The following is a 22,837-nucleotide window of genomic DNA, read 5'->3' on the forward strand; positions in this document are numbered from 1 at the left end:
GATGGTGGGGCTGAGTACTTTCCGCTCGACCCCCGCGTGCTGTGGGAGGAATAGAAGCGGGAGTCTGCCATAGCGTAGTAGCGTTCTTTTGAATGGTCCGGACGAAGGGCAAACGCCACACGGACGGGCGCATCCGCACCCACCACGTTGGTGATTGGGTCCTCATCCTCCTGGACCTCCTCTACGGGAAGATTCATGGATGCCGCCACCCTGCGAAGCAGGTCTTGGAAGGCCCGGAGGTCAATGGGCGGGGGTTCGCTGGTCGCAGCCCCCTGCCACCCCGCCTCGTCCGGCGAGGATGACGAAGATGCACCCTGCAGAACCGGCTCCGGCTCTATCGTCCGGTGGGTGAGCCTCCTCCGAACCGTGAAGCGTGGGCGATTGGCGGACCGGATGAGCAGATGGCTCGTGCGGAGGAGAGGGAGGCGGCCGACTAATAGTCGCTTCAGGGACCCTGGTGCTGGTGGTCACACATCCCTCCTGGGAAACGGGATACCTTGACCTTCATGCTGTCCCCCACGGGACCCAGTAGCCCCACTGCTCATGTGGAAGTCCTTGTGGGGTAGGCCACCGGTGGGTAGTATCATCGGCACCGGAGGCTACGGAAGCCGTGCGGGATGGCCAAGGCGGTGCTGTAGTGCCGACGGACTGAACCGCTGACGGCGGGAGGCCATGCACCGACGGCACCGAGGGTCGATACGCCGAGCGCCGACGGGACGGTGACCGTGAGCGTGGACTCCGACGGTGCCGGGAGCTCGACCGGCGCCGGGAGCTCGACCGTGACCGGGATCCGCGGTGCCGGAGGTGACTCCGGGAGTCCGCGGTGCCGAGACGACCTCCGACGGTACCGACGGTACGGTGACCTGGATCGGTGCCAGGAGTGCGACCGGTACCGAGATCGAGAACGGTACCGGGACTCAGACCGGCGTCGGGATGGTGCTCGGTGCCGCGAGGAGGAGCGGCGACGAGACTCCGAGCGGCGGGACGGGGACCTGCGCCGGGACCGGGACCGGGACCTGGGACCTCGACCGTCTTCCGCGCCAGCTCGTCAACTGAGGGCGGTCCTAGTCATCCTGGCTGGGCTTGCCGAGAGAGACAACAGCCCGCACCGGCGTGCCGGGGGCCGGAGGCTCGGAGCCTCTATGAGCCTGATGAGGTCTCTGGCAGAGGAGAATGTCTCCGGCGTTGAAGGCAGCCTTGGCTCCACCTCGGTCGGTGCCGGGGAGCGTGGCGGTGCCGGACTCGACGGCGCTTGCGGAGCCGGAGTCGAGGGCTCAGGGCCCGTTTTACGCACTGCCGCAGCCACTCTCGTAGTGGACTCTGTGCGTGCCTTCGCCACAGCCTTCGCCAGTCTCTGCTTGCGTGCAGGCGAGAGCGAGCGGTGCCGGGGTCGTCTTCGGCGGCGGTTTAGGTACCGTGGCCACGGTGCCGGCGCCGGTCGGTGCCGCGGGTGCACTCTGCACCGAAGAAGCCCTTGTGCCAGGCGCTGACGGTGCCGGGGCTGGAGGGACGCCTCCATAAGGAGCTGCTTGAGGCGACTGTCTCTGTCCTTACGCGTCCGCGGCTTAAAAGCCGAACAAATGGCACACTTATCTGTACGGTGTGCCCTCGCCCAGGCAACGGAGGCAGGAGCCCGGAGGGTCACCCACTGGCATAGGCCTCTGGCACGTTGAACAGGGCTTAAAGCCCGGTGCCTTGGGCATGAGCCCGCACCGGGGAGGGGGAGGGAGAAAATACTCCCCCTATCCTTATCTAAACTAACTAACTATTAAAACTAACTATACTAACAGTAAAAAACTATATACAAAACCAGTAGAGAGAGCTAGGGATGTGGAGGACTACTGAGCACTCCACAGTTCCGACTGCCGTCACGGGCGGGAAGAAGGAACTGAGGAGCGGACGGGCCGGCTGGGGTATATATTCAGCGCTATAGCGGCGCCACTCCAGGGGGCGCCCAGCCGGCCCGCCGGAGTTGCTAGGGTAAAAATCTTCCGAAGAGCCGTGCACGCGCGGCGCGCACACCTAACTGGAATGCATTGGAGCAATCACTCGAAGAAGAACATATGATATTGAGAAAGTGACAAAATATTGTCAAGTATTTCTATACAAAGCTAACATTAAGACTTTCCACATTATGTAATTTGTATTTGCTCAATAACAAAGTCAATCTTGTAGTCACGATTTAAGTCAAAGAAGTGATTAATGATAAATGATGCAATAAGCATGGACCTTGTGTGTGCGCGCGCGCATGTGTGTCGGGGGGCTTATAGTCAAATAAGTACTTGATGAAACAATTGACTAAATAAAACTACACTCATTGTATACATAATCTGCAACAGGAATAATGATCCAATATTATGCACATTAAAAATAAACTTCAAGGTTAAAGAAAGAAAAAATCTGTGTTTAGTACTTATTCAGGTGATGGAAACAGGACTCCTGGGTTCTGTATGAATGGCTTGTATGGGCAAGTCAATTAAGAGTACTTTGGATTAGCCTGTAAAATGGGTATATCATCATCCACCTCACAGGGATATAATGAGGCTAATTTGTAAAGTACTCAGACCCTGAGATCAAAGGGACTATATAAGGGGCAAGTATTATTTAACTTATCACAAAACTGTCTCTTATTTTTAAAGCATATATATTTTTAACACTTTCAGGAAATTTTAGGTGGCTCCAAGGCGGCTGCTAATGAATCACCGTTTTGTAAAAATCGACAGGGGTTACTGTGACTAATGTTCATGTAATTGATAAGTTAAAGCAAAGAAAAACGTTGAAGCTGTTTTGCTTGATATTTTCCAGCATGTATACAAATCTCCCTAACTTTAGGCACATTTTCTAGACAGAAGCAGTTTCATATTCAGACAATACTAAGGAAAAACCTCACAAAACCAGTATTTGGCTATAGTAAAATAAAATCCCAATAAGTAGATTGTTTCTATAAAATGAAAATTACATAGAAAAAGATACAATTTTGTTCTGCTAACCTATTTTTATTTTTGAAAAACTATGTGCCATTAGCCAGTGCTTGCTCCTGTACGAACCCTTAACTTAGCCATTTTCAGTGGTGTCAGTGACATTCCTGCTGTAACAATCATGCAGGCGTGAACTGATATCACTGATCAACAAGAGGCCTGGTCAGCGGAAACAACTTCTATGGGAGGCTGACAAAAATTTTATGATGTCCGTGTCTCAGAAATCTTAGTGCTTAATCACAATGCAAGAAGCAATACAAAATGCCTCTTTCTTGCATCTTACTGCTGAATTTGATTACTGTCCCTTCTGAGTTTATGTCAGATCATTAAAACATGCTTCCCTTATGCCCATATAACTAATACGATGACAGAAGTCTGAAAATGGAAATTGTTTTCAACTCACGTGTCTGAGAACATATATTTTAAAAGCTGTACCCATTTGAAATTCTGTCAAGATACTTCAAACGCCAACTTCAGTGTGGTCATAGATAAAAATGTATATTTACTCTTACTGTTGGTTCAGCTATATAAACTTAGATACTTTACTAATTAGTAAATGACTGTATAATTGATCAGACTGGGCAAAAAAAACCCACACTACTTTGGTTTATCATTTAGGGTTAGACTCCTGGCTATGAATGTATACTTTTATCTGGCCTCAAATGATAACTCCTTTGTCAGTGTGGTGCGTTTGTGCACATAGACAGGAGGGTCTAGGATTTATATGTTCAGTTCCACATGACATTATCCAACTGGTATTCCAGCATTTGGAACAAAGGTATTTCAGTTTTCCTGACGCATAAAACAGATTTTCTGTCCATAGCAAAGGCCCTTCAAAAAATACAAAGGGGGGAAAGGCAGACCTTATTCAGAAAAAGGGGGAAGGTTTGGAAATATCACATTTTCAACAGGTGCAAGCAGAATGTCTATGAAAGAGGGGGAAGAAAGAAGGATGAGTAACAATGAGGGAAGGAGAAGATAGAAATTCAAAAACCAAAAGACTACTGTATAACATTTTGAAAAGGTCTTGTGAAAGAATGAGAGGTCAGTGTACTCTAATAGACACTCTGATAGTATGACCAGTCATCCTTCTCATTGGGAGCTTGAATAATTTTTAAATGATGCATTTGTCCAGGTCATGTCTCATGAAACACTGTCAGAGAGCTCTTAAGACAGAATGGGAAAGTCTGCTGCACATCTCTTCCTGCAGTGCATCAATTCAGGTTGACACATGTGATTGACAAAAAGTGACAATATTGTTAATCTTCAGCTGCTTCTGGCATAAGCGTTAATCGGGAAAATCTTCAGAGGAAGAGCGACTAGAGAAGCCTGCAATAATTATTGGCGAAGAAGGAGAACATCTGTCTTTCTCCAGCTGCAGAATTCAATACTACAAAAGATTAGAAAGCAATATTCTGGACTGATACTAGAAAAGTGCTGTACTATTAATTCAGATACTCCAATAATCCTTCAGTACTATACGGAGGGTATACAACTTCTTATTAAGACATTAGATCTCCATCTTCTTGACTTATAATTTGAGCTGTTATGTTGTCAAGATGGATTGTTCAACATTTGGAATCTTATGACTAAATATTTCACTCAACTATCTGGTATTTATTGTAGAGGACAGATTCTTGCTCCATATTTTCCATGGGGATTGAGTATTTTATTGCTAGATTCCTAGGTTTGTTATTTATATTATCTTTACATATATTCTTGTTTTGATTTTATTTCTATAAATGTTATACCACTTTCAGTAAAGTTTTTTAAACATAAAAAAGTGAAACAAAATTAAGTAATTCGTCAATGCAATAACATCCACTAAAATTAATGGTCATGAATCCTTGTAAAAAAGTTCATATTTAGACTGCTTTAACCAGGTAACTGACTGGCACCTGTGCATATTTTAAACGGATAAACATTTTATAAATGGGTATCTGTCACCCTAACAGTTGGCTATGAGCTTAGGCATATCATACCACCAGAATACATATCTAAGCTTGGTAACAGCGGTTGGATTTCTGCACAACCTTTTTTTGTATACCATTTCCATGCCTATGGTTATGGGGATATGCCATCAACTCCAGCTCAGAAATGGATTAACGTTGAACAATCAAACATTGCTTCTACACCTGTGTAAAGTAAATTGTTACTGCTTACGTATGAGCCTTGGTGGTCTGTTGGAGGTTAGGTATGTGTAAAGTGGAGCAATATGATGAAGTCTGTAAAAAGCTTATGCTTAGGACAGCAAAGAGCACCTGCAGATCATGGCAAAAATGCTAAGTTTCCCAGTCAATAGCTTGGAGAGGCGTGCAAGGCACACATGTAACTTACCACAGAAGCCCATGTACAATTTCTCACAGGTAAGAGCTTTGAGTGGTACTTGCAGCAAAAACAAAAGCACAGTTCAAATTTTTATCCATGTATAGATGCTACAACATGGAAATAAACTGTGTAATGTTAGGAAGGTATTTTCGGTGCTATTTTTTCTATAAAAATATAGAGACTGGCAAATGCCTCAACCATTACCTAATTATGTCTTGATATCTGACTCCTCAGTAGGTTAAACTGGGACAATCATATCAATAAACAGGTAAGATATATTGAATGTTCATCACAGATTTTAAAATGCAAAAACTTGCTTGTTACAAATTTAGGTAATTTAGAATATACAAAAATTAGAATTATGTGTTATAAATAACTTATAAAAGTTAAACCTCACTAGATTCTATGTAATAAGAGAGGAACATCAAGATTATCCCATCTATTTGGCAGACCTCTTAAGAGAGGAGAAGTTTTCATGCTGCCAAACTACCTTTAGTCTAAGGATTTACATTTACATGGGACAAAGGGCCATATCTCCCTAGAATCCTCTTTAGATACGAAGTACATGCTTCACAAGCAGTCACATTAGACTACTCTCATCCATAATATTTGATTACTATTAAATTAAATAAAGCATCTTCCACTAGCTAGAGGTAGATGGTTAATAAATGGGTTACATATAAAAGTAGAAAAGATTTGAATCAGACATGAAAGAATGAGAGTTTTCTAAAATAAACACTAAACTATATACATCAAGTCCAAATTACATATAATTAGTGTGTACTTAACCGCACTCCTGCACTAGGGTTCCTCTGAGCCTTCTACTTTTAATCTTATGACACTACTTGTTTAATTGGAATCCAAATAGCTAAATCAACACATATCACTTAAGTTTTTAATAGCTATATCAAAATAGGACACTCAATCTGAAATAAGTATTAACACACAAATATGCACTAAAATAACAGAAGTTGTGATTATAATTCATTTCATTATTGTGTTACACTTAGTTCTGTGTAGACCAGACAAATCCTTGGTTTTCAGAATTGTAAGGGTCCCCCCCACCAACAGTTCTGTAGTCAAACCCACAGCCTGACCTTCTATTCATTCCTTTAGAGGAGCAATCCAGTCTTTAAGTATTCAGGCCTTAAATTCACTCACCAGATGAGCTTGGGATTTTGCTTATTCACCAAGGAAATAAAAAGATTCATCCAGATTGTTTTCACCGACATCTCCCTTTCCCAGAAAAGCTTCTAGGTTCCGCATCTTAGAAGTTTCCTTGGCAAATGGAACGCATTTAGCATAACATTCAATGACATCTGCCCATTAAACTTCACGTTCAGCAGCACAGGTACACATCTGCAATGTGTGCTGTTACTGTACTTGGCAACAGTGAAGCAATTAATTCTACAAAACCTCAAAGGAAATTCATATACAGACATTAAAACAACATTCCATATTAAACAGAGTGCAACTAAAAATGGGTTATTAGGGATTCTAGTCCTAATAACCCATTTTTAGTTGCACTCTGTTTAAAAGAGAGCTTTTAAAAAAAAAGATTGGAATGTTTCCTTTTACAAGAGATGTACAGAGGTTTAAAGGTGCATGTTAAAGTAGAGGGGATGATGATTCTGCTTTTTTCCTTTTTTAAACTTTAGAAATATAAAAAATGCCAAGTCTGGTCTTCCTTAGTTTTGCTGGCAGACTTCTTTTGGGGAGGTGGGGGGATTGGAACATGTGGACTGTGAAGTCTTACATCTTAAAAGGTAGGATGTTGAACCTTCAAAAGTTCTACAGGACAAGGAACCAGGATCTACATTTTGTGAAGAGATTTTTACCCTCATTTTCATTATATGCAATACATAACAAGGGTAATACGGTACCTGTTAGTTTTCTCCCCTTGTGTCTATTAGCAAAGCCAAATACTTAGGTACGGCTCCTCCTTACCAGCAGATGGAATTTTTCAATGACATTCCAGATGTTTAGTATGGGCTTGCCAACGTGAAATCCTAAGTGGAAAATCACTGTAACAAGTCACTAAACTAATGACCAACCAACCTCTTGAACGAAATCTATGAGTATCAAATTCAGGTTGGACTGGCAATAAGTAAAGAAGTTACCATCTGGAAAAATGTGTGGTGATTTAAGGGAAAAGAATTGGCAGTCCCTGTCATTATTTGTTAATTTTTCACAAGGTCAAACACTTCTTAAAAAAATTCAAGTTAAATAAAAATTTATTACTGTTTCCCTGAATTGGACATTGTATGAATAGTAACGACAATAACTTCTAGAGCTATTTTCTTAAAAATAAACTGTTAAAACTTAAATGGACAACTTCAAGTTCACTTACCATTAGTAGAAACAGAAACAAGGAAAAAACAATCAACATATACAATGAAGCTCTCATACATTAATTTCACTTCAGTACCTCTATGGCGAGGGTCCTCAGTGTTCAATTGTTGCAATGGTTTGTGTCAGGAAGTTGACTCCCAGAACAAACAGGTTAAAATAATAAACTTCCTAAGCACCCAGAAATAATGAATTAACAGAATCTATGTGAATAAATAAATAAATAAAAATACTACTTTTATGTGCACTAAATCTATCTAAAAATTAAAACAAACCCATTAAAAGGTGTGATTTTAAAAAGCAAATATGAACAGGTGCATTGGTTGTAACAGATTTTAACCAAGTATGCCACTTGTCACCTCTGTAGGACAATCATTTCCCTGGAAAGGAGCAATCAGACCACAAGACAAAATAGTTTCATATGAACAATACAATCCAAACGTCAAAAAACTAAAATCCAAACTCCTATGTAGAGTTTTATAAAACACTGTCAAAATACACTATCCTTAAAATCAGTTTCATTTATGAAAAAATGAATGCCTCTGTTCTTTTACATATAGAATTGTTCAAAAACATCTATATAAAAGATTATGGTTACCCAATTTAAATATTCTTGATAGTACAGTCCCACAGAGGAAGCAATCCTTAACCTAGATCTGATTTATAACTCATATGACGCATAATAAAATGAGGGCATTTAACTAGTGCAGATAACTGAAATCCAATTTATGAAGATTATTTGTCTCAGACACTGCTGTCCACATGAAAGAAATAGCTATGCACACTGATGGGAGTATTATCTATCGTTCATATGAAAGAGCCAGCCGCAAAGTATATCCAATCTTTGCAACCAGTAACTTGGTAAGAAACGGAAAATCTGCATGCACTTTGGTGAGAATCATTGACCTTGAAATGTGTTCATATTTTTCTTCAGCAATCAGTATAGGGTATTATACAAAACAAAATAGTTTATTTCCCAAGCAAAGATTATCTAAATATAAAAAACTGAATTTTCAGCTGGTCAAAAAAATTGTTAAATTGGTCAAAAATAGAAAAATAACTATAACCTGATCAACCAGTAAAAACAGCCTTCCAAAAGCCTAGCAATACGCCACAAAATTCCAAAGAGCTCAGTTAGAGGTTGAAACTAAATACACTAAAGCTTCCTGTAGGATAAGCAGAATGTATAATGAGCAAGTGTGGGATACTGAATTAATCAGTTTCAACTTTAGCGCTACCATGTATGCAGGATAACATTGCAGAAAAATATCGGTACACCTAGTTCTGAATACTCATGGATGTTATTTTGTGTAGAAATTTAAGGGTTTTTTAATATAAAAATATAGGAAACACAATGATTTCCCCGACAAAAGTATTTTATTTGTGTGTGTGTGTGTGTATGTATATATATATATATATAAAAATATATAAAAAAGTTTAGAATGGCTGTTTCAATATCAATGATGGCAAGAAATGCTTGAACAAGCCAAGTCACAGGAGTTTTCTTTCAACTCTTCTGCATTTGGTTTAAATCCTTAACTTTTGCTTTTGTTTAGAATAAAAAGACGAAAGTTAAATGCTAAGCAGCACAGGCCAGAACAGCCTGAAAATGCTACCTAAGGAAAAGCTTTTGGCTCCTTCTGAAAGATGGTCACTTGAGCAACCTCTCAGGCAACTGGAGCATCATCCAACCCTATCTGCTCAGAAGGGCTCAGCCTACCTCAGGGGTTCTCAAAACGGGGAGCTGGAACCCCTGAGGGGGCTACAAGGTTATTACATGGGGGGGGGGAGTGAGCTGTCAGCCTCCACCCAAAACCCCACTTTGTCTCCAGCATTTGTAATGGTGTTAAATATATTAAAAAGTGTTTTTTATATATATGTGGGGGGTTGCACTCAGAGGCTTGCTATGTGAAAAGGGTCACCAGTACAAAAGTTTGAGAACCACCACCCAGCTCAACGCAGTCTTTTTTTTTAATTATTATTATTTTTATTATATAAAGACATTGCATGAAATTATCACCAACTCCACAATTTCAACCAGGAAAGGCATTAAAACTAAAGAGAAGAGGTTATACTGTTCAGTTTAAGATTTCTGCACAATAGCTGAGTTAACACAATTTAGACACGTTACACACACTGCAAAATGACCCCTGTAGTCACGGTATTACCAATAAGATGCAAAGGTAGTTCTAATTTTTGTACAGATATAAAATAAATACATGCTGTAAATAAACCAAAATTATTTAAACTTTAAATGCTACAGAAGGTCCTTAAAAAAAAATCTGACTACTTCAAGCAATATATTTATCTTCGCGCTCTCTCTCTCACACACAAAACTGACTGGCCTATCCAAAGTTCAATTAAAAATTATCCCCAAATCTTGCATAAAGACGAAGGTGTAAAACCACCACAGGCATTACAAGCGTAATATAGGTCATTCTCCCTTACGTGACCAAGTTTGAATCTGATTAGCCTTACCAATTTTCAGTACTATAAGCATCACTTTCTTAAGGTTCTGCAAGTTGAAAATGTTAGATTTCTTAGGATAATAGAAAAAGAAAAAACTTTTACTAGAATGTATTTGTTCATTCTTGAACGCCTTTTCTGTTTCTGTAATTAACAATTGCTATTCTACTCAGATTCTCTAAATGAAAAGACTGTTTTCATAGCCCTATTCCAACCCACAACACACCACTTTCTAACTGAAGGCAGCACTTTGTATTCTTGATAACATGACGGAAATGCCTGAGTGACCATTTAGTTTTATGCCACCTTGAGATGTAGGATCTGGCCACTTATGCAAGCTGAGAAATATTTAATGAATTACACAACCTTGAGAGTTACACAGAGGAAAAGTACTGCATTCCATGTTGTAATTATATGGAAAATCCTGTGGAAATAGTCAATCCTATTTGATGAACTGGGTACTCTTAACCCACAAATAAATCCTGTAAAGATTTTTATGCTTGACTCAGCCAAATAAACAATCCCTTGCTTTATACAAGTATGTATTATCAAATCATTACTTACAAAGCTTTTATTTTTATATTCTGACTCTACTGCACAAATGCTTTTAAAATCAGCAGTTTATTGTGAAGCTACAAATTAGCTTGCAGTTTTCTTAGCCCTGAAAGGCGTTTGGGGAAGTAACATATCAACATACAATAAGTGTACAGAAAACTCATCTCAATCCAGACTAATCTAATGAAACATTCAATATTTTGGGTAAGCAATTTCTAAGCACCAATTCCAAGATTGACTTCATCTCTAATTCCAGACACAGAGAAAAATATACATTGCAATGGTAGCTTTGCAAGATGGGTGTACAATACAGGTTTTTAACGACAAATGATTTTTCCAGTCTAATAAAAATAACCTGTTTTTTCCATTTCTCCCTCCCTGCCTCAAGTATCAGAGTGAAACATAACAAAGCAATGGTCAAACTAAAACAACTCTGATAAAATAAACCAGACTGAACAAGGACACTGACAACTAACTTAACAGATGCTATAACAAAGTTATTGCTTGGTGTTTGGTCGCATGTTATAGCAATGCTGATGGGAAAAATAAACGTATTTGGCTTGCAACATTTAAGGAACAATCATCTTTTGGTAATTTTTTGCAAATATTTAAATTAATCAGAAAAATAACTGCTGCAATTTTCGCTTAGATTTCCTCCTACTATAATTTTGAAATGAATAATGACTATAATCTTGTATCTGCTATAAGTCTATAATTTATATCAATTCAATGAGAACTGCTGTGACGGATATGAGGAATCCTTACAACATATTACCACAACCAACTTGCCTAAGAGCACATTCCAAATGGTGACAGAGGCAGGAATGGAACCCAGATTCTTCTTCCTACCAGCCTTTTGCCACATGCGCTGAACTTGCTATTTCACGAATCAGGTGCTGAATGAACCCACAGATGTAGTTTTAATAAAGCAAACATACGGTATTGCAATTCATAACATGGTGTCATATCTTTACACAATACCCAGTCTCAAACCCTTAAATAATTAAAAGCTATAGTTAGTGCATGATGAGGAAAAAAGCAAATTAAGCTTTTTCCACAGACAGTATCGAATACTATGCCACTACTGGTTGACAAATTAGATTCAATGGTGTGAAAACATAAAAGCAAGAAGATACCATGGTCTCCATGGAATTTGTTATTATTTCCGTCCGACTGACTTTTTCCTCAGCTAAAACTACATGTGCCCTACAGGCACATACTGTATACTAACAGTACAGAGATTCTCGTTCTTCTTCGGCTGCCTTAGGGAGACATTTATCTAAATATTTCCCTACCAAAAAGATACATAATTTGTAAAATCAGCCTAAAAATTCCATTTGGCATTTAAGATGCACCTTCTGAGTTATCTATTCTAGCAGAAAAGAACTCTATTCCAATATAAGGGCCAAGCCCAGGTAGCCAACAATCAGATGCACAAGCTGAGATGAGTCCTACGGTTGGGTTGGGAGCTTTGACTAATCTTACATTTGGCCTAACTGAAGACAGTTTGGCACCAGACTCCTGCTTTGCACGAGAGAACAGGCACACAGTTGGGTGCAGGGAGCTGTACATGCACCTTTCTATGACAGGCTATCCCCCTGAGGTGGAGCCCAACTGTTGGCAGCATTTTCCTTCCATCTTCAATGCACCTGGAGAACAAGGTGCAGCAACCTGGCACTCCTCCCCTCCCCCGCCGCCTTTGCATTCTCATGCCATTTGTTCCACCTCAGCAAAACAGTCTGATCCTACAAGATTGAGAGCTACTGAAATTTTCAGTAATGTAAAATATTTTTAGCAGCCAATATTAGAGCTTGTTGAAAAATATGGGGAATTTCAAAATTCTGAGCGGATAGACAGTTGGTCAAAAAACTGGAACCATTTTTCAAAAAAAAAAGTCATCTTTATTTTTCCAATTTTATTTTATTGAAAAATTTAAGAACTTCCATTTGATCCAATATATTCCAGAGTTCAAGTGAAACAGAATTATTTATTTTTGAATATGGACCTCTGAAGAGGAAATCTCCGCAGCTCAAGAGACAGAGAAATAGGCTGGCTCTTCAGTGAGTGCCCACAAGTTTGTCCCTGCCTCAAAAAGCAGCAGAGAAGGCTGAAGGCCTACTATCAAAATATGGAGGCCTGTATGCAAGAAAGAATGTCCTGCAGATTCTTAATTTTACAATATATACACACAAAAACCCAAGCATACATACCTGTGCGTGTGTGCGCGCGCACACCCCCACCCCTCCCCCATACGTCTATAAAATCTTCTGTTCACTGGGAAATATTTGAAATACAGCACTAAATGCAGGCCTCTGCAATATTTTTCTGCAGGGGAGGAGGAAGCCAAAAGTTAACAAATAAAGCTTATTCCAAAAATTGATGACCTCTTCAATTATGATTTTGGCAAATAAGAAAGTAACAGAATAATCAAAATTAGAGACATCCTGGATTGTGCACTATGAAAAGCAAGGAGAGGGTGAGGACGTCTGTCTGCCAAACAGACAAACCTGATATTATTTTCACACTTCTGAGGATATTAGGAACTAAGAAGAAAGCTAACCTCTGGAAAACTATATTTAAAATCTTGGCACAGAAAACTAGCCGCTCGTAGTTTTAATTTGTTATCAGAAAATCTGATAGGGTTATATCACATACACAAAAAAGTCTGAGGATATTCCCCACTAGCATGTAATTTAAATAGAATCTGTGTTTTTACCCTAAGCGGCTTTTCAGCAACTCTCAGTCTTTCACTTAATTGGTTTAAGACCAAAATTTTAACAGTTAGTTTCATGTAGTTTGCCCACGTTAATTGTCTTATTATTCATTTTAAAATAAAACAGCTCTGGGGTTGACCTTGGATTCCTCTATCTTCCATCACTATGAACTTTGTTTCTTATATAACAAGCTTCAGTTAGTAAGCCTGTAAGTTCATAGTTCTTGAAAAAAAGCCAAACATAAAATGGTGTTTCTCTCACAACTACAAGGACTTAACTGTATCTAAAAGTTAGCACCATTTAGCTAAGATTTATTTATTACAAGACCAAAGGATTCCACTGGAAAATAGAATAGAGAATTAAAAAGGGAACAAAACCCAGAAATGTTTCAGATTTCTCCTTAGCATTTCTCGCCATTAAAATTATGGTAATATAGCTGTGACCTGCTTTTTGGTTCTATAGATTTAAAATATTTTAATAAGAGGGTACACAGGTGAGCAAACATTCATTCTGAACTCTCAGTTTGGATAAACTTTTGATTAAACTTAAAGACATCATTACTATAGCTTGCATGTTATAATTTTACAAACTATTCTATTATGCTTTAATCCTATCTAATACAGGTATGGTATTTATAACTGATATATACATAATGTATGTTGCATAGAGAATAACTTTTAAAAACAATGTATTTATTAAACAGTTCATTTACTTGACAAATTCTAACTTACATTTCCCTGACCACAACTGAAAACAATAAAATGATCTAAAACAGGACCTGTTTCAGGACACACACAGAATACTGAACTTGGACGTTGACAATCCATTAACGACAAATTTATTTGCATCTTTTAATAAAGTTCTATTACTTTATTTACAAGCCTTATGATGATGTTTGTTATGGTGATATACTATAAGAAACTGAAAGTGAGTTAAGTAAATTATTTAGATAGTCTCTAAAACGTAAGTTTCATAAAAAGGGAAAAGGACAAACACACTCCTGCATTAAAAAGCTCACTGAGTACATACCCTTTCTATATATTCTTCAGTATGAAACATTAACCAAGTATCTTAATAAAAATAACTTTTACATTACCTAACTTATCTGCTCCTTAAAATACCCTTTTCCTTTTAAGTCTGCAAAAAATATTCTGCTACTTATTTGGGTTCTTAAAACATTTTAAAATGTTTGTAAAGTTTTGCAGTTTACTTTAAATATCAGTCATGGAAAGGAGTCTGATGAATTATTTTCCACTGGAAATATGTCTATAACCAAATAATCCCAGTGTACACTGATTATCTGGTTTATTTCCCTATTAAGAACTGTTTAAAAAAAACTTTCCTAAACATTTCCAATAAATTAACATTTTGTATATTAAATGTGTAAATTAGCTCTAAAAATAGTAATCGATTAGTGAGATCAGGGTAGGCATAACATTTTTATTGGGATCTCTAGATCTGTAAGATGGTAAAGTCCTGCTAAGAGGAACAAAACTATTCTTATTTTAATCACAGCCCTTGATGCTGAAACCAGAATCATAATATTCCTATGTACTTTTTGTATAACTCACTACTTATATATTGTGGTGATGGGCGCTATACAAAAGGCTAAAAATATTCTAGAATTATATTTCTATTAAAGCAAGTGAGCTCTAGCCATAATATTGCCTAATTATTTATATTTCTCTATAATATATAAGAACGTGCAACTAACAGGTCACAGATAATCAATCACTAAATATGTTCCCAGTACACTTTTTAACTTCATCTCCCTCAAAAAACAAAACCGGCCAACATAAATAATAATACACAATACATATGTATTTTTTCATAGTTGTCAAATATTGTTTTTTGGAATGAATCAACACTCTTCCAGTGATCTGAGAAATATCTTAATGTTAGGCCATCTATCATGGTTTCTCAAAAAATTATCCACAACAGCACATGGGCTCTTTTGTGTAAATGCTATGGTAAACAATGTATAATTCCATGTGGCATCTGTTTTTGACTTCAATACGAGGCCTGAATAATAGATGCCACACATCACAAGCTGCATAAGAATATCCCTAGAAATTCCATATCCTGGTATGTGTCATCACCATTCACGCGTGAGCATGAGAAGATGGGCACTTTTAGGAATTGTTTTAGAATGTTACCTAATAAACACAGACCAACAAAGAAATAATTCTTGGAAGTAATTTTCAAGACAGTATTTGGGGGAATTGTAACTACAAGTGGTGCCTGCTGGTAAGCAGCACTATACCCCCCTTGCCTGTTGGCACTCATGAAGTCAAAGCTTCATGATGAATCCTGAACCTGTTCATCTCTAATGATAGCGTGAACAAACTGCTCTTGCATGAGCAGTCCCCTTGAGGTCAACAAAACTATTCACGTAAAGGCTGTGAAAATTGGGCCCAAGTTCTTTCCAATTTCCTATATAGAGATCACAGATTAAATCAAACACTTGCAATTCTCTAAAGTCAATCACACCTACCTCAATTAAAATTATTTTATATTTAGGATACATTTCTTCAAAGTAGTCAATGTGTGGAGGCTGGAGTATGTCAAGGGCGGAGAGCACCTATGGAACAACAGGCAAGACAATTTTACCAGAGAGAAAACAGAAATCTTAGTCAAATCAAAGCAAATACTTACTACAAAGGCAAGGTCAGGCTATATTTTTAACACTTTGTTTGCCTCCTGTTTAAAATATTTGAGATGTCCTATTAATAGATTTGACAAACAGAACATAATTTTTAACTGGCTGGTGAATTAAGATTTGACTGTTTAACCTTGGCCTGGCCGATGACTAAGTCCTACTTTACGGCTGGCATAATTTACTTGTTATTTATTAATTTCAAACACCTAAGTAGACTTTCTGTATCCTACCTACCAACATCTCTGTCTGTAAACTGACTCATTTTTCTACTAGGATTTAGCCCTATTCTGCCCCCCAAACTAAGATTAGGCTGGTCTTCACATTTGGAGAACATCTCTTTAAAAGGTGAAAGAGTAGCTGGCTTCCAAATATTTGTAAAGTTGACATCACTGCATGTTATATTGTATGGCAACACTGTCACACAGGCTGTATTCTGTCAACACACAGGACACAAGGAAAAATTTTGCACTTGCATGACAAAGCCAGCCCCACTGACTTCAGGAAGTTTGCACAGCATGCAGGTGAGCGTAGAATTTAGCCCGTGTCTTTGTTTCTCCCAACAAAATAAGCAAAATAAGGAGAGTTAGGATAAGATGTTCAGAGGGCAAGATTTTCAAAATGGATGCCTAAACTCAAGCTCCTGAATCCACAATTAGACACCTGAGTAAGTGGTCTGATTTTCAAAAGTACTAAGCGCCCAGCGGCTCTAAGTCAATGCAAAGTGCTAGCTGTTCAGCGCTTTTTAAAAAATAAAGCTATATTTCAGGTGCCTGTATACTAGCTTAAAAGCACAAGTTTAAGGCACCCATTTTAAAATATCTTGGTCCTATTATCACAAATGTAAAAATACGACCACAAAACCTCTGAAAGAAGTTTGAAGTCAATTTTAAATGTAAAATATACTAAGTATACAAACAAAAAGGGGATTGATTTTGTCTTGCAATTTATCTTTTTAACAACATCCCAACATATCGCTCCATTTCCAGAAAGGCATTTACAGACATTAAAGTTATTCACTTTTTGAACCAACAGCCCAGATAGTCACTTAAGTTGTGTCCCTACAGTGACATCTTTGAGAAAACAATTGCACAGAATTTAAATCCTCACAAGACTAGAAAACTACTTTGGTGTGGGGAATATAATCTATGGCATTTAAGTGCACTTGCACAAACTGCTTCTGTTGTTATCAGACTCCGCTTCAGATCACCTGCCAAAGCAATTTATTACTTCTTACTTCATAACACAAGTTAACCTGTAATGAAGCTGCTGCACAGAAATGATTTAATGTATTACCCCATGGAAATCTTCAGTAAAAAAACAAAACAAAGATTTTCTTAGACTCAGGTGTCACGGCATTTTTATAAAGAGTATAAAAAAAAATCTCCCCTACTGTCATGAGCTTTATTTCCACCAAGGGTCTGCGCATCCTGTGGGAACTTTGGAAAAGTATGCAGTTATCAGGAAGGGGCAGCGGGATGGGGGAGGCACCCAATGGCTATGAATCAGTGTAAAGACAAAGAAAAATGTTTGCTCCTGTAGAAGTCTGTTACACAGTACCTATTCTACCTTGGAGCACTGTTTTGTAGAAATTTGAGTAATGATTTGTAGGTCACCCCTGGAAGCTGCAGCTTTGTTACAGTGTTTTAGTTAGTTACCATCTGGCTTATTTCTAGAGTCCAGTTTGTGTTTTTTCTGCAATCTCCTCAGTCTGAGATTGGCTCTTCGCTCTAATTAAGGGCTGTCTTTATAAAGAGAGTCTCTAAGCAAAGAAATCAATGCAGAATTATTAAGTTCTACTTACAGTACAACAGACATATCTGCCAGAACAGAAACTGCAAGTAAAACCTGAACTGCTACCAATAGTATACAAATCGGTCAGCTCTTTGAATTAGAAGAGACACCACCTCTGGGTCCACACTCCTGTTACTTAATGTATGAAAAACTCCTCCATTCCCCACACTAACAACTTTTTAGCCCTTTCTCCAACTGATTCCTCAGTTTATGCTTCTCTACAATTTATACACAGATTTCTGAGCAGAATCTGGACTGCTGAAATAATCACAGAGTGAGTTTATGGGTAGAATTCTTTTTCTGCTGATCAGATTATCATCACAGGTTAATGGGTTGTACTTTAGTGATATCCATGACCAAATTGGGTTGGAAGAGGACTGAAAAAATAAGACTCATTTAAATCAGATAACAGAGTGGAGTAGGGATTGCTGGCCAAACAGAGATTCATGTATACCTCAAAAGCCTTCTTATGTCTAGAAAAAAAAAGTCTTAAAGCTTCCATGAATCTGCTTTGCTTTCCCCTCACTCCCATTTATTAAGGCAGATGCAAGAATAAAAGTACACCAACAATTCAGTACTGCCACCACTGATGTGAATTCAGCATTTAACCACATACAAGAAAATCATTTTTAGAATCTGAAACCCTCAGGTGAACTGGATATAAAGAGGAGGGAGAAGACAAGACAAGGTAGTGAAATAAAGGACATTTAGGCAGAGATTCCACTATGTCAGTCAGTTCAGATCAGGATGAATAAGTGGGTGCAAGCACCCATAAGCCAGGAATTTAATCCTTTCACTGTGTGCAACCTCTGGGTTTTTAGAGAATCCTAAAGCAAATGGATTTTTAAAGTTGATTTAAAGAATCCAAATTTTAAATCTTTTCTTAAAACTTCTATTAGTATACTAAGAACTCAAACTTTACTCACATTGTCATGCTTAAAAAAACACAACATCTTCAATTCCCGGAAGACCCTTTTGCAAGAGACCAGATTTTGGAAGACATTGGGCATCTTTTTGAGTGCAACTCTCTTTCCATCTCGTGGATCTGTTACTGACCTAGAGAATACAAAACCGGAAAGGTTAAAAACTAGTTCAAGTAAACTTTTCTAGAACAGAAAAAAAAAATGTTTCAAGGTTACAATACTTTTCAAACAGGAAGGTGGTTCAAGACACTTATGGGGGGGGAAATCATGTAAGCAAGGGCAACACAGCGTAAATTTACTGTCCTTTATTAAGTAAATTCCAATCATTCTTTGGTTAGATTATATATCTACACATATTCAACTCCTCCTGGTTATTTAAGTGGCTGAGCACATCTTGCAGTAGTGAATTTACCCCTAACATTCACTACTATTTGAAGTCAGAGATCAATAACTGGAACCATAACTCATGTCAGACCACAAACATTTCCTTCAGCCTCCCACTAAACAGTCTATTAATATGAGAACATTTTTCGGTTATACAAAAGAACAGAGTTAACTATTGCATGGTGATATAAGAGAGGTGAATACAACAAAGATGAATCCACTAACCCACACTGTCAATCAGACTTGGGAACTCTGTTCTGATCTTGGATCTGCGACCAAGCATCTTTGTGTGGTGTTTTGAAACCTGTGTTAAAATTACAAGCGATCATTTTAAATTCTAAGGGGATTCCTGGTCCTGCTTGTGGACTAGGGGGCTCTGAAAGAAACGTGATCTGATTCCTCAGCAATTAGCCTGCAAAAGAGCCAGTCATCAAGGTGCGTTGAGTTGCGCCTCTCTGCTTTAGGTAGCACCTGCTATGTATGTCTGTCTGTTTCTCTCCCCCTTTATTGGGTTGTTGCATGTTAGATTTCTGGATTCTAAGAAAGAAAAGAGTTTTCACTGCAAATTTTCTAACTCTAAGCACACCACTTCGGAGAAATCACTCCAACTGGTGTCTGAGTTTCCTGATCCGTAATGTGAGTATGATGTTTACTTTTCTCATAAGGGTTTTATGAGGATGTATATACAGAAGTTACAAGGAGCCCTCCAAGTGTTAAGTATTTTATTCTAAAGTTACTGGCCTCTGAAAATAGAGAACTCTGAGAACTTTCTAGTCAGAGAAACGGGACTCTGATGCCTCAGCTCTACAGTCATAAGATTTTAAAGCAAGAAGGGACCAATACAGTGCTTAATTTGTGCCGGGCTTGCCAGTTCATAGACCCGGCAATTTTTCCAAATCCTCTTTGAAGTGTTCACATCAAAACTGGACATAGTACCAGATAAACAGCATTGCACCAGGAGTTCACAATCAGCTATCCACCATAACACCTAAATCCTTTCCAGAGTCACTCCTTTACAGGACACATTACCCTACCTGGTAAAAGAGCTCTACGCTGTTTGCTCCTAGATGTAACAAACACCTTGCATTTAGCTATAGTAAAAAGGCACATTCTTTTAATGAGCCTAGCTTACCAAGCAATCCAGATCGCTTTGTATAATCAACTTGTCATTTACCACTCCACCAAGCAGGTTGTCATATGCACACTTTATAAACAATGATTTTATATTTTCTTCCAAATCACTGATAAAGACACTGAATAATATTAGGACAAAAACAGATCCTGTAGAACCCCACTATATAGCCATTTGATGACTATTCCCATTACGATTTCAGAAAGTTAATTGTTAGTCAGTTTTTAAATTAGTTTAATATGTGCTACACTGATTTTGTATCATGATCATTTTTAATCATAATACTGGGAGGCATTAAATCAAATGTCTTATAGAAGTTCAAGTAGTTATGACACCAGTTACTTTCATCAGCCAAACTAGATATCTCATTGAAAAACAATATCAAGTTTGTTTGACAAGACCTTTTTTCCCTGAAGTCATTTATGATGCTGTCATCTTAATTCTTTACTGATCGCTTTGAGAGATTTCCTCATATCACTCATCCACCCAGCAAAAAAAAAAAAGAAAAGAAAACTACACAATAACATGTCATTGTGAGTTTACCTGTGGCAATATTATACTATGTGGGCAAAATTAATGTTGTACTAATTAAGAAATGTTGCCTTATGAATTGTTTTGATCATGAACATTTTCTTATAGTAAAACAAAGTATTCTCCTGGTTTAAGTTTCTAGTATCAAAATAAATGAGACTGAGGAGGTAAAGATGGAACATGAAGTGAAAGGCAAGATGTCAGAAAGAGGAGGCAGCAGAAGACAGACGGGAAGGATAGGAGTAGTGAACAGGAAAAAGTCAGAACAATTCACTCGCAAAGAGACTGAGTGAGGACTGGGAAAGTCACTGGCTCGCACTATTTATCAAAGAGCAAACTTTAGACTGACTTTTTCTTGTCTCCCAAGAGAAAGTGCATTATGGCTTCAGGGGAGGGTGCGGGGGGGACCCACCTGCCACATCTCCAAGCATCAGGTCCGACAAAATTTAAGTTAGAGTCCAATGACACTGGGTGGGAAGGGCTGCAGTGTCCCTTTGCACCAGTTTCCACTGGTTCAGAGTTCAGGTAAAATGCCCCTAGCATCCTTTAAGAAGAATACAACGGGCAGGAGAAAGCCCCATGGCAGTTAAATTTGACTAGGCTTTTACCTGAGAAGGATTCAACTTTATGCCCATACATTACTCAAGAATCCTGTCTTCTAGAGAAAAATGTCGGCTTTAGAAGTATCCATTGACAGTGCCATTGCTTTCTGTTAGAGAAACTAGATTCAAGAATCTTTGTGGATAGAAGCCCAAAACAGATGACTGCAAAGCAATATTTGCAATCTGCATTTTCTGTCCTTTTCCCCCCTAACACACCAAATCCACAGGTCTCACTTCAGAACAGACACGGGGGAGTGGGGTGGGGGGGGACACAAACTTTTTTTTTTTTGGGCTGTGTGTCTATATATGAAGTAGTACAGAAAGAGCATGTTTTTAAATGGGTAAAATTTGCTTACAACCAGGCAATCAATAGCTGATAAAACGCTTCCTTGAGGACAAACTGGCAAAAAAGGAGGGATGATATGGCAGTCAGAGAGAGAGAGAGTCAAAGAAAGTTCATTGTCTGCACAAATCAGTGCTTATTCTGCAGAGATTACAACACCTCCTCTTATGTTTACCATACTCCACACATTCCCACTGAGTTCAATGAAACTATTTTCAAAACAGGCTACTAAATGTGACTAAGGGGTTCACAATTTGGCCCTACAGCTTTAATATTACACCAAGGAACAGACTTCCCGTATCCATCATTAATTTGGAATAATTTATATGAATTGTAGAAACCGAACATTAAGAGGATACAAGTTGTTTTAGTCTCAAACATTTTTCAAAAAAAGAACCATCTCCTGTAACAATTTTCTATTCCACCATGGAGTCTCTAATAAATTTTGCTATCCCTATTTTAAGCATTGTAATATGCAGTATGAGCAAAAATATATATACTCTAACCCACAGCGTAAAGATGTAATAACCTATGGGTTTTAAATTCTACATGACTGAACAGCCAGAATTGTTCTTTAGAGTCCTGATCCTTGTGCCAATCACCACACTTATGCACAGTCCCACTGAAGTGAACAGGGCTTTGTCCAGGTCCTGGAGAACATGCTACTGTAGCCTGATGCAGGACTAGGTCTTTATGACCAATCCCACAGTGAGATGCATGCAGGTGGAACTCTGTGTTTGCTGACAGAGTCCCACTGAACACCAACAGCACTTCACACAGGTGCAGGAGTCCAACAGCAGGATCTAGTTGCTGTCTAGCTTAGAGTGGCCACTCACAGAGTCCCAGAATACTGGACATTCCATCACTTCCAGACGTCGCATGAGACAGCCCTGGCCGGTGTGACCTTGCACACACTGTGTATGCAAGGTCATGCCAGTGCAGACGAAGCTGCACACTCTTCAAAATGGCAGACAAAACAATGTCTGGTTTTGTCTCAGCACTAGACAGAAGACAAACCACCCAAAAAGAGGCCCATCTGTCGTAAAACTGGAAGAATGGCTTGCATAGCCTAGATATTATGT

The 22,837-nt window shown here is 38.7% G+C and overlaps 1 protein-coding gene across 3 annotated transcripts in view; it reads right to left on the bottom strand.

The window, feature by feature from the left end:
• Window positions 1-22,837, bottom strand: part of NLK (nemo like kinase) — a 112,312-nt gene that overhangs the window by 35,531 nt on the left and 53,944 nt on the right. For all 3 annotated transcript variants that reach the window (XM_044994006.1, XM_044994007.1, XM_044994008.1), the window contains exons 2-3: window positions 18,767-18,896; window positions 15,916-15,971 (exon numbers count right to left, since the gene is read on the bottom strand). In XM_044994006.1, coding sequence (XP_044849941.1) covers window positions 15,916-15,971; window positions 18,767-18,896 — 186 coding nt within the window. The remainder of the gene's footprint in view (window positions 1-15,915; window positions 15,972-18,766; window positions 18,897-22,837) is intronic.

The sequence above is a fragment of the Mauremys mutica genome, chromosome 19, assembly GCF_020497125.1.
Source record: "Mauremys mutica isolate MM-2020 ecotype Southern chromosome 19, ASM2049712v1, whole genome shotgun sequence".
NCBI classification, from domain to species: domain Eukaryota; kingdom Metazoa; phylum Chordata; order Testudines; family Geoemydidae; genus Mauremys; species Mauremys mutica.